Source organism: Poromitra crassiceps (assembly GCF_964638095.1).
Source record: "Poromitra crassiceps genome assembly, chromosome: 26".
In the NCBI taxonomy this organism is placed as follows: domain Eukaryota; kingdom Metazoa; phylum Chordata; class Actinopteri; order Beryciformes; family Melamphaidae; genus Poromitra; species Poromitra crassiceps.
The window spans coordinates 9,365,143-9,378,758 of NC_139640.1; the positions used below are offsets into that span (position 1 = coordinate 9,365,143).

General features: G+C 44.1%; 1 protein-coding gene across 1 annotated transcript in view; it reads right to left on the reverse strand.

The window, feature by feature from the left end:
- The window catches only part of bcl3 (BCL3 transcription coactivator), a 40,515-nt gene extending 32,386 nt beyond the window's left edge, over nucleotides 1-8,129 (reverse strand). The window contains exons 1-2 of the mRNA XM_083661348.1: nucleotides 7,391-8,129; nucleotides 6,444-6,585 (exon numbers count right to left, since the gene is read on the reverse strand). Coding sequence (XP_083517474.1) covers nucleotides 6,444-6,585; nucleotides 7,391-7,973 — 725 coding nt within the window. The 5' untranslated portion in view covers nucleotides 7,974-8,129. The remainder of the gene's footprint in view (nucleotides 1-6,443; nucleotides 6,586-7,390) is intronic.
- Between the last annotated feature and the right edge of the window lie 5,487 nt (nucleotides 8,130-13,616).

Genomic DNA, 13,616 nt, shown 5'->3' on the forward strand with positions numbered 1-13,616 from the left:
GTGAGATTATGTGCAAAGTAAATCAGCATTGAAAATCGGCGGAGTGTCCCTTTAACTAAATAATGCAAATGCAACTTCTGATGATTTCTTTTGATGGTTTGAGGTTCCATTTCCTTGGAGCTGAACGCATTGTACTGTAAGTGTAAACGATACTGCAAGTGAAGATAATGCGCCGGTGAAAAACTGTTATAAGTGTGTACCTACATGGATTGCACATATATATATATATATATATATATATATATATATATATATATATATATATATATATATATATATTTAGAACACGGCTCTCTCGAATACTCGATTCTGATTGGTCAATCAACAATATTCACCGGTCATTATTTCTCGACAACCGACCGCTGCTCTGCCACACCTGGATTAATCAGTTGGTAAGAGCATTTTGTCCGCAGACGCTACTAATTAGGCCAACCAGTTGCAGCTGTGGTGTCTTGTGTGCCAATTACGAATGAAACCGCTTTGTGTTGAAAACGCTATTAAAAAATCTATTTGAATAATTATTTTTGTCAGATTATTGAATGATTTAGTTGTAGGCCGTGTTCTAAGCGGGATAATGTATAGTGAGCCGGTGATTACTGGAAATAATGACCTTCAGGTGAATATTAAGCCCTCCGCTGCGCGTCGGGCTCAATCATCACCTGTCGGTCATTATTTCCACAGTAATCACCGGCTCAGTATACATTATCCCTTACATATATATATATATATATATATATATATATATATATATATATATATATATATATATATATATATATATATATGTGTGTGTGTGTGTGTGTGTGTGTGTGTGTGTGTGTATTTTTTATTTGTTTATTAAAATGTTCCCCATTAGCTGCCGCCAAGACGACAGATGTAAGCAATAGTTAAATGCATATATATATATATATATATATATATATATCCTCCAAAGTAGCCATATATATATATATATATATATATATATATATATATATATATATATATATATCCTCCAAAATAGCCATATATATATATATCGACACGTGCATGACACCAAAACACGTGCATGACACGTGCATGACACCAAAAGCAGGCAGAGTCAGAGGCTTGTCCAGGTGTACCAGAAAGTGGTTTATTTACAAAAATTCAGCATGCCAAAAATACTCACAAACAAGGCTAGGTTGAACCTAGCATATGGCCGGCGTGGGAAAGCATTGATGAGCCTGTTGTCAGCCAACGTGGCTGGTCGGGTTGAAATTGTACCAGCCATGCACAAGTTGCATACGATGAAATATTAATCCAAAATGCACATACATAATTGGTCTTTTAGGAAGGAAAAGAGGTAGCCGGCACTACTTTCCAAACATGGCCGCCGACCTCTTTTCCTTCCAAAAAGACAGATTATGTGCATTTTGGATTAATATTTCATCGTGTGGTGAGTACCCGAAGCACAACATGTATTTTGGTGCCGTGAGATGTGTGTTTTGGCAGATTTTTAACAGCTGTACCATTACCCTCCATTCTATGGCGATAATTACTAACTTCACGACTGTAGCTCACTGTAAACTGAGCGGACAGTGCCGGTAAGGCATGGTGTATCTTGGTTATGTGGGGGGGATGTGGCAAATGAGCTAAACTTATTTTAACCAGATGGTGTTGGTGATGGGTGTAAACCCAACTGTAACCAAACATAATGTGAAACACAAACAAACCCGGGATAGTATGTTACAGCAAGTTACAGATTGATGTTGGAATTATGGTTAAAACAAAGCTGTATGTGAATGATGGTAACATGTTTGTAGACAAATGGTGTGGGAGAATGCAGAGAAATGTATTGTGACTTTGATGAAGACCAGATTGGGTTGACACATGTTGGTTCTTTGCTCAACTATTTAACAAGACTTTTTTTTTTTTACATTTTTGTATCTGCAGACACATGTTGATGATGATCCTGTGTTCTCTTTCCTTGCCACTGTAAGGGCAGACAAGTCACAGTATCAGTGAATGCAGCTCTGGTTTCTGAGGTAGACACAATCACAAGTGACATGTCACATGACTTGTGACATGTCACATGACTTAGGGCTCTGCTAAATGTTCATCATCATGGGATTGTTTTGAACATATGCAAACTGACATGTTCTGAAACCACAAATACCTGAGACCTCATTCTTGGACATGCTATGATTTCACTGACTGAAAATGACTGTGTGTGTGTGTGTGTGTGTGCGTGTGCGTGTGCGTGTGCTTGTGCGTGTGTGTGTGTGTGTGTGTGTGTGTGTGTGTCTGTGTGTGTGCGTGCGCGCATACGTGCGTGCGTGTGTGTGTTTGCTGGTATCTGTCAATTCAGTTGGTGTGTGGGTAGGTTTACTTGATGGTGCATATAGACTAGGGGTGCACCGATCACGTTTTTTGCCACCGATCACCGATTGCCGATCGCCTATGGGAAATATCTGCCCAACCGATCATCGACCGATCACCGATTATCGATCACCGATCACCGATCACGATATATAAACTCCTCAAAGAAAGTTTGGAAACGTTATTTTAGGTCGATTATTTCTCCCCTTTAATAATACCAATTGGCATTGTATTTTATATCGTTGGAAAGCCTGATTAGTGATAGGGCTTTTTTTATAAAAAAAAAATATATATATAATAATAATAATAATATAAAAAAATATCGGCAATCAGCCGAAATATCGGCAATCAGCTGATCGCATATTTGAGGTCAAAATCTGCCGATACAGATTGCTTGCCGATCAATCTGTGCACCCCTAATATAGACTGATATGACACTGTCATAACCATGACATGAGGCCTGTCATGAACATGAACGAGGCGTTAATCATGTTTATGACTGTTCATTCAGTCAATTATGTCATTGTTAATGCAATGTTGACATTGTTTGAGATTAGGGATGCACCGATATGAAAGTTTTGGCCGATACCGATAACCAATATTAACACTGCTGTTATGGCCGATAGCGTCCGCGTCCGTGACAACATAATCTGTACAAAAGCACAGGATAATCAAAATCATCGGACCGATCAATCATCACTAATCATCATCATCATCATCAGTACAGTATATAAATGGGAGCTGGGGCTCTGTGTCTCTGTCCCACTGATGATGTCATCAGTGATGTCATAAATTGTGACTATCAGTGATGTCAGAGGCATTGTGAGATCATCAGTGATGCACACACACACACACACACACACACACACACACACACACACACACACACAAGAGACATACACACGTGCACACACACACACACAACACACACACACACACACACACACACACACACACACACACGCACACACACACACACACACAAACACACACACAAGAGACAGACACACACACTGATGACATCAGTGATGATGTTTACACAGTTTATACAAAGTGCCCAAGTTTGGTGTTTACATTCATGTGGTTTAGAGAACTCCTGCCCCATATATTCTCATTCCAAACCTCCAACCAGAGAGTAGTCAACATACAATTATAGATTTGTGGAAGACATGCATGGGCGCAAGCCTCACACACACACACACACACACACACACACACACACACACACATGCAGGCACGCATGCAGGCACGCACACACACACACACACACACGCAGGCACGCATGCAGGCGCGCACGCACACACACACGCACGCACGCACGCAGGCACGCACGCACGCACGCACGCACACACACACACACACACACACACACACACACACACACACACAGATTCCTGATAACAGTTCAGTGAATCATTGCTGATCTACAAATCTCTCTAACACAGGAAATGAAACAACAGAAAATAATCTGATGGGGCAAGGTGGTACACATGCATGCCCATTGCCCCCAAACCCGAACCCCCCACCCCCCCAAACACACACACACACACACACACACACACACACACTCACACTCACACACACACACACACACACACACACACACACACACACACACACACACACACACACACACACACACACACACACACACACACACTACACAAACACCTTTAGCCTCTGCCATCAACAATAGCACTGTACCTACCCAGCATGCAGAGCCAGGTTGAGTCACAGGGACCATAACAAATAAAATAAAAAGACCATATCACAGTCACAAAAATCCCATCTCACTCACTTAACCACATCCAGGTGAACGCTGTGTAACCAACGCTAAACGTTGTGTTTCTAAAGCCAGACTGTCACTTGTCTAGACTAGTGCGGCCTGGATACAGGCTCATCAATCACTCCTATTCACTTTCATATATGTGACCATTTACATTTCACTATTCACCACAGTGGCATTGGTTTTGAGTTCTACAATGTTCTATTCGAGTACTTTTACACCCTCTGATCGGCAGATCTCCCCATGCTTCCTCCGAGAGGCACCATGCTTCCTCCGAGACATGGGCAGTTAGCCAGCCGCTTCTTTTCACCTGACAGCTGGAGCCTCACCGGTAGGAAGTAGCACGTGGGAGGCTCACGCTATTCCAGCCAGTTCCCTTCCCTCTGAACAGGCGCCACGACCGACCAGAGGAGGCGCTAGTGCAGCGACCAGGGACCAGGACAAATACCCTCAAACCGGCTTCCAGCTCGCAGACACCAGCCAATTGTGCCTGTATGGACGCCCGACCAAGCCAGAGGTAACGCGAGGATGCGAACCTGTGCCCTTCGCGTTGGTAGGCAGGGACTTTACCGCTACACTACCCGGACACCCGGGGGGGGGGATCTAAGCTAGATTTTTCGTGTGTGATTTAAATGCTAACTACAATACTTAAAAAGTCCAAGTACACAAAAAGCTATTAAATTACAGTAATGTGAGTAAATGTAATTTATTTCGTTATTTCCACCCTTGTTAAGCTGTGTTCACACCGAGATATTTATTTTTCTCTCTGTCGCTCGATTCAACCCTTTGGAATCGCTCTGTCGCTCTGTTTAAATCGCTCATCAACAGGCACAAGAATTGACGGACATCTGGGGGCTATAACGTTATGCAATGTCATGATATTTGTCCACTACGAGCCACCGTAGTTGTTTACAAGCTAATCCTATCAGCGTGCTCCTAACGTGAGCTCTATACCGGTAGTACAGACTTCACTTCATGTCAGCTCTCAGCCTGTCAATCAGCTATCAATGTGGTTTGTTGCCACACAATAAACCAGCGGTTTGTTCCAAGCCAGTGTGATCCTTGACTCACTCTCACACGGCAGCCAATCAGCGTTGAACAGCGAGCGACTGATGCCAGCGTAATTTCGCTCGAGTTGGGATATTTCATCTCGGGCGACGAGCGAATTTTCTCCCTACCGCTCTGTCTCTGTCGCTCGGACGCCCAGCGATTTTCCTCCCGGGCGAATATACGCTCAATCGCTCGTTTGCATTGACTTTGTATGTCAACTCGATGCCAGCGAAAAGTTTAATAGGTCGGGTTGAACGCAGCTTTAGACTCAACAATCCATGGGCTTGCTGATGAAAGCCTATGTTTACATCTACTCATGTGATTAAAGCTACGTTTGCCTCCTGTTATTGGCTGGGAATGAGCTATGACAGAGATTCATGTATCATTGGTTCATGCGAATACAAATTCAGGAATGCAATGTACCAGTGTACAACATGTAGCCTAGATCAAGAGGTGTTGAGACTAAAGCTAAAGCTAAAGCAAAAAATAAAATAAAAATAAATCCACATATGTGTGGATGTAACCACACCTATAGGACTATGGGTTCAATACCAAAGAGGATGTTGAATCACAAAGCTCCATGCATTTAACAACAAAAGCAATTAAGTATTTGGTATTAAATGTAGAGAAATGTCCAATTATAATTGACCTATGATTCCTTATGAGAAATTTCTCTGGCTACTTTGGAGGATAGGACAGCTTGGCACCTTCTCAGATTTGACTTGACATTGGAAAGCCATTAGCCTACACGTTTTGTATGTTAAACCTTTTTCATGAATGTGACAAACAATTTCAAACTCGTACGTATCGGTGCATGGGTGAAAATTCCAACTCGAGCTCTCAAGGTGCAGATGTGAGTTTGGTCTGCTCAATCTGCACAAAATTACAATAAGTCGTCACAGTCTGCTGGTAAAGTCATGAATATTTATGACGAGGTCAGGTTGACGCACTGTGCCTGGTTTCCTCTATCAGTTCAGCTGACTGAAACAAGATGATTATGAATATGCATGAAGTGAATGAATAATACAATAACAATAAAAATTGACATGTACATGTGGATACGAGGAGCCACCAATTTATGAACTATGAAACAATTTAAATGCTGCAAAGAACCACGATTCCCATCAAATGTCTAGCTCCCATTCCTTCTATGGTAGCCTATATGTGGAGTGTGTTTTTTGACTGCTTAGTTAGGAGTTGCCTGTTGAACCTACACACAAAATAAACACCCTCAATGTCACATTTGACAGAATAGACATTAACATACGTGTCTCCATCTTCGTCTTGGCGTGTAGCTAGAGCGATGTCGGCCAGGTGGTCAGTTTGATGGGTCAGATGGACATTGGGCACGGGGACCTGGTAGTACACCGAATACACTGGGTGGTGACCTGAGAGAGAGGGGGCGGAGACTGAGGAGGGTGGATGGGGGGGGGGGGGGGGGGAGAGGGGGGAGGAGAAGGAGGGTGAGAAAAAGAAAAAAAAATTGAAAAAAGAATATGAAACAAATTAACAAGTATTTTTTTGTTATGAAAGTGTGTGTGTGTGTGTGTGTGTGTGTGTGTGTGTGTGTGTGTGTGTGTGTGTGTGTGTGTGTGTGTGTGTGTGTGTGTGTGTGTGTGCGTGCGTGCGTGCGTGTGTGTGTGTGTGTATGTGTGTGTGCACAACCACACGCAGAAAGAGGCGGCACATAGGCTTACAGTAGTATTGAGTTGTGACTTGACCCAGTAAGCTACTTTTGTCAGTGCAGACGACTGAACAAACCACATACTGTATGTAACCAGTTGACTGGACATTTCTCAGTGACGTAGCCTATAGCTAGCGGCTGCATCAACTTTGCACTGTTCCACCTGATACATTAATAATAATTAATTATTGTTTTCCAAAAACTAAATGTTACAATACCAGAGTAACTGAGATGTCTTGTTGGTTGTGCCAATTTAACAGGTTGCAACTCCTGTATCAATGCACATCTCCAAGATTTAATATAATTTGGACCATAAAGGCTATTTGCCCCTTTCTGAAGATAACTATGGTAATCAAATGATACATTTGAAATGGGCACTAACTTTATAGCAGCAAATCTTTATGCACAATATAGCCACAAGAAATTCAATAATAGCCTAATACAAGGTAAGCCTACAGTATAGGCTATGATAAGAGCCGCTATAGGCTAAGAGCTATGATATTAGCCTATACTATTTCATCAACACTTACGGTATGTGGGTGTTATTAATTGAATGGGATACCCATTTCGACATTTCGACGCCTCTTCAGTGCGCCTGGGTGGCACGGTGGTTGCCTCGCAAATCTGATCCTCATCCGCGGCTCTCAATCGCTTGATCGGACTCTGCCGCTGTGTCAAGTCCCTGTCTTCCGCGGGGGGAGATAAGCGGTCTCCTCTGTCCGGGGGAGCCGGCGGCGAGTGTGTCGAGTGATCCGACTCTGTGTTAAAGCGGCGTTTCCTGAAGGGAAGCCTGGAGGAGGAATTGTCCGGAGTCGGTCTCTCTGCTGCGCCGGTCTCGACTACAGTCTGTGCGCTCAGCAGCATGGGGCAGTGTCTGCTGTCCCGGAGTGGACTCGTTAATCCCAAATCGTCCTCCGTGTGCCCTCGGGCTCCGGGTGAGCCTGCGGCCACACTACTCGTGTCCCCGGCGCGACCTCTGCAGTCTGGAGTCCTCCACCCGCTGCTGCTCCCACGCTCTCGGTGCGTGGTGCGCAGATCCAACGGCGCGGAGGCAGCAGCCGACTGGTGGTGGTGGTGGTGGTGGTCACCGTTCATGGTCATGATCCTCGGCATCAACTGTCTGGCGGTGAGGCTCGGTTGGTTTCAGGTGTGTCGTGTAGATCAATTTGTAGTAGGAACAATCCATCCAAAAATAACCAAAAGCCTATGCGCAATTCCCATCTCCATGGAACCAGATGGGCAACGAGCAAACCATCGTCTGCCTATACTCCTTTTGGGTTATTCATTCATTTTAAATAAGCGCTCAAATTCACTCAATCAAACTGCATTATGTGTTTTCCTCGGGAGACAATTAGAAGTTCTCCATGACTGTTCGGGAGGGCAGGCTACGGCTACAGCCTGGCGCATCTCTGGTAACTGCAGGTAAAGTGCTGCTGCATGGGAGGGCTGTGCCAGTGCACTGCTCATCTTTTATTGAACGCAATCAAACAGAGTTCAGTGTGGTGCAATCAGTGGGAAATCCCCCTTCTCTGATCCTTTCATTTAGGTCCTAACTAGACATGTGTTATGTTAAATATTGATTGATATGAATTAACACACAACAGTAGAGTGTGGAGCCTAGATGGAAGATTGGTTTTGCACACTCCATTGATGTTTTTATTTTATTTTCAAATCTATTTCTAAATATATTTCAGGCATTTCTTCAGTCGTTATTCATTTTTTTTGCTTTTTTTATCATCATAAGATCAAATCAAATCAAATCTGAACTCATGCTATATGACACATAGTAGCATTTGCCATGTCCAGTTGTGAGGACTCTATTCTACGATTCAGACCTGATTTAATAACAAAAAAGTCTTGCGTGGGGCTTTTTTTTATTTTTATGAATTGACATTTTGGGCTCATGATTAGTACAAAAATGTATTTCTGCAACCAACCCCAACCCCAACCCCAACCATAACCCCAACCCCAACCCCAACCCCAACCCCAACCCCAACCCAGAAGTATGGAGAAAAAGTGGCATTATAAATGAACGTTCAACACCTGGATGTTCTGCTGGGGCTGACAAGATCACAGGTGTAGGCCTACAGTTCCATTTCAGGAACAGTGCCCCCTGCAGTCTAGATGCTATGTGTGATTAAAAAAAAAATCCCCCAAAATCCCATTGATATTATATCCCTTCTCCACATATTAATGCAACATGTTCTCCAATCTTCACAATGCTCTTTAAGAACAGATGGTCGGGGTCTAAGGCCATGTTCAGACTAGGAGGCCAAATCTGATTTGTGAACTTTACTGACCTATTAATGACTTTATCCAGATTGGTTTTATGAGTCTGGACGCTCCAAGTCTGATTTGTGTCACTTGTCCCAAAATATGGAGGTAGTTTCCAATCTGCTTTCGACTGATGTGACTTGAGTGCGGACGCGCAGATCCACCAAATCTGATTTGAACGTCACTCGCAACTCGTCCTCAAATGCTTCTGCGCAGGAAAACCACGTCACCAACGTACATATTTACTGACGCCCACGTCGTTACCATAGCAACCCATGCAGATAGGCTGTTTAGGTCTGGACACATGCACAGATCCGACTTGAGAATCAGATTTGTGGCAGTGCGGACACACTCCCAAATCAGATTTGGGAAACCAATCAAGATAATGATGATTAATGACTTTATCAGCAAATCCGATTTGCCTGTAATGTGAACATGGACCAAAACTGGATTTCTTTTCATGATTGCAAAAGTCTAGAAGATGTCCCACTCTTTCCACAGGGACGTCACACAAAGAGTGTAATGTGATTGGGATGGTTTCAGTGCAACAGTATAATGTTGATTTTCACCTATCACTCTAAGAAATATACAAAAAGAAAAATAATATAAACAATATTCATAATAAATGCACTCTAACAGAAATCGGTGCATTCCTAATGATCAGACTGGTTTATAAACAGCATCATTGTGGTAATAGCCTATTGAGTCACAAATGCAATGTTTTTACTTTTGTGAATAAATAACCTATGAAAACTCAATAGCGCCTAATAAGACGGCTTGATGCTTGTTGGGAAGATGGCCAACACCCCGGCCGCTACTGTTGGAGGAAGCAGGCTTTTCCATCCAGTCAATCAGATGAGTGTTGTTCTTTCGCCTGACGGCTGTGCAGATCTGTGAGTTGTGCACAGAGTTGTTGTTCTGTTGCCTCAGCCTGGTGTCCTGCATGTTGTTCTGTTGCCTCAGCCTGGTGTCCTGCATGTTGTTCTGTTGCCTCAGGCTGGTGTCCTGCATGTCACTTGGGTTGCAGACTCGGAGCCAAACGGGGATCTCCCTCCCTCGCTGTAAGGACAAATACATCCACTTTCTGGGAGTGACTGACTTTTGGAGACAAGATGTCCATCTGACTGATTGACGTCATGTCAGCCGCTGCCCTCTGTGTGACCTGTGGCTGTTCTCTGACTGCCTTTGACCTCTTAACATGTGCACGCACACGCACGCACGCACGCACACACGCATGCACGCATGCACACACACACACACACACACAGGCACACACACACACACAGGCACACACGCACGCACGCAAACACATGCACACACACACCCACACACACACACACATACACACACACACACACACACACACACACACACACACACACACACAGTAGTGTGTCTAGTTACCCAGGATCAATTTGGGACTTTCCTCTTTCTATTGAAGTGTACAACAGCCAACGGAAAATCAAGCTTGATGTTTAAAGTCCCTGAAACACCCAGAGTGCAGGAACAGGTTCTGCAGCTGTCAGGGCACTCAGGCGTGATGGTCTCCATGATAATGATACCGTGAAATATCATTGAGTGTGAAACCAAAAGGAACTGCTTTGACCATGTCCATGCCCCATCCTGTACACTAGAGTCATGTCCATGCCCCATCCTGTACACTAGAGTCATGCCCATGCCCCATCCTGTACACTAGAGTCATGTCCATGCCCCATCCTGTACACTAGAGTCATGTCCATGCCCCATCCTGTACACTAGAGTCATGCCCATGCCCCATCCTGTACACTAGAGTCATGCCCATGCCCCATCCTGTACACTAGAGTCATGCCCATGCCCCATCCTGTACACTAGAGTCATGCCCATGCCCCATTCTGTACACTAGAGTCATGCCCATGCCCCATTCTGTACACTAGAGTCATGCCCATGCCCCATCCTGTACACTAGAGTCATGCCCATGCCCCATCCTGTACACTAGAGTCATGCCCATGCCCCATCCTGTACACTAGAGTGCACTGGTGCATGAAGGAGAGGCTGGCTGAGTTTGAATGAACCTCATGAACACATGTGCACACAAAATAATCTATTCTCATGCCTTTCTGATATTTGGGTGCCTTATTTTCAGAGGCAACGCGGCACAATGACTATGAAAGCAGAAAGTAGCCTTCAGTGGCACATATGATGGAAAAGAATATCCAGGAGAATATTCAAAAGAGAAATGACGCCCCCGTGTGTCAAGAAAGAAAAAGTGCGGCTAGAAAAGTAAGCAAGGGAAACCTGCATTTCAGAGTAGAACCTTATCCACCTTATTTCTAGCTGATGCCTGATGGGTGCTTCTTCTGCTTCCGGTGTAATAGATTGTTTTACAGTCTCTGGTTTTAACTTGACAAAAAAAACGTCTATGAGGATTTTACAGCAGAGCCATTCTGCTCTACAGCCGTGTCGTTCGGGTGCTGGGATAACCTAATGCATTGTGGGTAGTCGGCTACTGTGGCTAATGCTAGCGGCTAGCGTAATAGTTACTTTACATGGCAGTAAAACACCACTGAATGACCAAATTGATTTAATTTTTAAACATTTCGAGTAACACCGTTTCCATACGGACCCCCAGCGTTGGTTAGTTGTTTATAACGTGACTATATTTATAACTTTTATAACGTACTCCAGTTTCTGGTTTATAATTCGGGTCTGCAGCCGAGTATAACAAAGGAAATGGCAAGCTGCAACAATAAGTCACATTAAACCGGACCTTGTACCCACAATTATTTTTTACAGTGGGGCATTCAAAGATAAGGTGAATAGGATTAATTAGACCGTACATTTTGAACTTTTTTTTTTTTTTTGCCAAGCGGCTTTGACTTTGACCTTGTGGTGATGGGGTTGTCAGAATACTATGCACAACTAATGAATATTGAATGAGCAATTCCAGAGTTGAGTTATAAGATGTTATTGTTCAAAACATATCCTCTCCAATTAAGGACAGTTAAGCTGTAAGGTGACATTTCAATGGGTGAAAACATCAGTTTGAATCGACGACTATAAACACTATGCCGATGTCTCCCCCTGGTGGATGTTGAAGCAGAGCTGAGCACACTGAAACACAGAAATGTGTTTAGTAGCTACGTTTAATATAAAATTCCTCAATTATTTAACTTCAGCCATATTTTTTAACGGAGGCCTTTAATTTGACAAGATGCATTAGTGTACAAAAGAGTTACTTCTGGACTGTTACTTCCTGGACTCAGTTTCCCATAATCCTCCACACCTCACATTTTCTCCTTCCCCTGATTCACCCATGCACACACCTGCCAGCAATCACCCATACACACCTGACAGTACTCTGGACTAATTAGCAACAGTCACTCTGCCACTGTATTTAAACCCTCTGCTCAGTGTTACTCAGTTTAAAGGCTGGAACCAAGCCAACCTGTGACCTACTGAATTGTGAGTGACCATAAAACATTTTAGTTTAGTTGGAGCGAAAACTAAAAATAAAGACTTGTTTCTGCTCGATCTTCCTCGATTCCCTCTTGCTCATTACAAGGCTTGTGTTACAAGTGTTTTTAGGGAGTGGCAGGCTACGGTTGGTCTACACATTCAGGGGAGCTATGGTTGTTCTACACATTCAGGGGAGCGCAAAGATGACTGATCTGTGATATTGTGGTGTGGACATGTTTTTCCATGTTTTTTTAGTAGGGCGTTATAATCTGGAGGAAATCCCAGGGGAGCACGGGGAGAACATGCAAACTCCACACAGAAAGGCCCTTTTTGACGACCCCACCTGGGCCATAGGCAGTGAGGACATATTGGGGACACACCCTCAGTGCCCACAGCGTCCCATGCAGGAATCGAACCCAGGACCTTCTTGCTGTGAGGCGTCAGCTCACAGAAAATTGTGAAATAGTAACATTTGTCCAGAGCGAAGAACGTTACAGCTTAACAATAACGCCTCTAAAATTGTTATATGGTAAAGTTTTTTTGGTGGGTTTTTGCTTAGGGTTAGGGTTAGGGTCTGGGTTAGGGGGTCTGAGGGGGTCGGGGTCCCTTCGGGGGTCCCAACCGGTTGGAGACCCCCTTCGGGGGGTCGGTGACCGCCCCGAAGACCCCACAGGTCGGGGACCCCTTTCCCACGCCCCATGCCTAACCCTAACCCCTAACCCTAAACCTAATCTCTCCCACCCCCCACACCTAAACCTAACCTCTCCCACCCCCCACGCCTAAACCTAACCTCTCCCACCCCCCACGACTAAACCTAACCTCTCCAAACCCCCCAATGCCTAAACCTAACCTCTCCCTCCCCCCACGCCTAAACCTAACCTCTCCCACCCCCTATGCCTAAACCTAACCTCTCCCACCCCTCTAAAAACTACCATTCAAAAAAAGTTACCATCTAACAATTTTAGAGCAGTTATTGTTAAACTGTAACATTTTTTGCTGTGGACCAATCTTACTATTTCACAAGTTTCTGGAGACTGTGTTGCATTT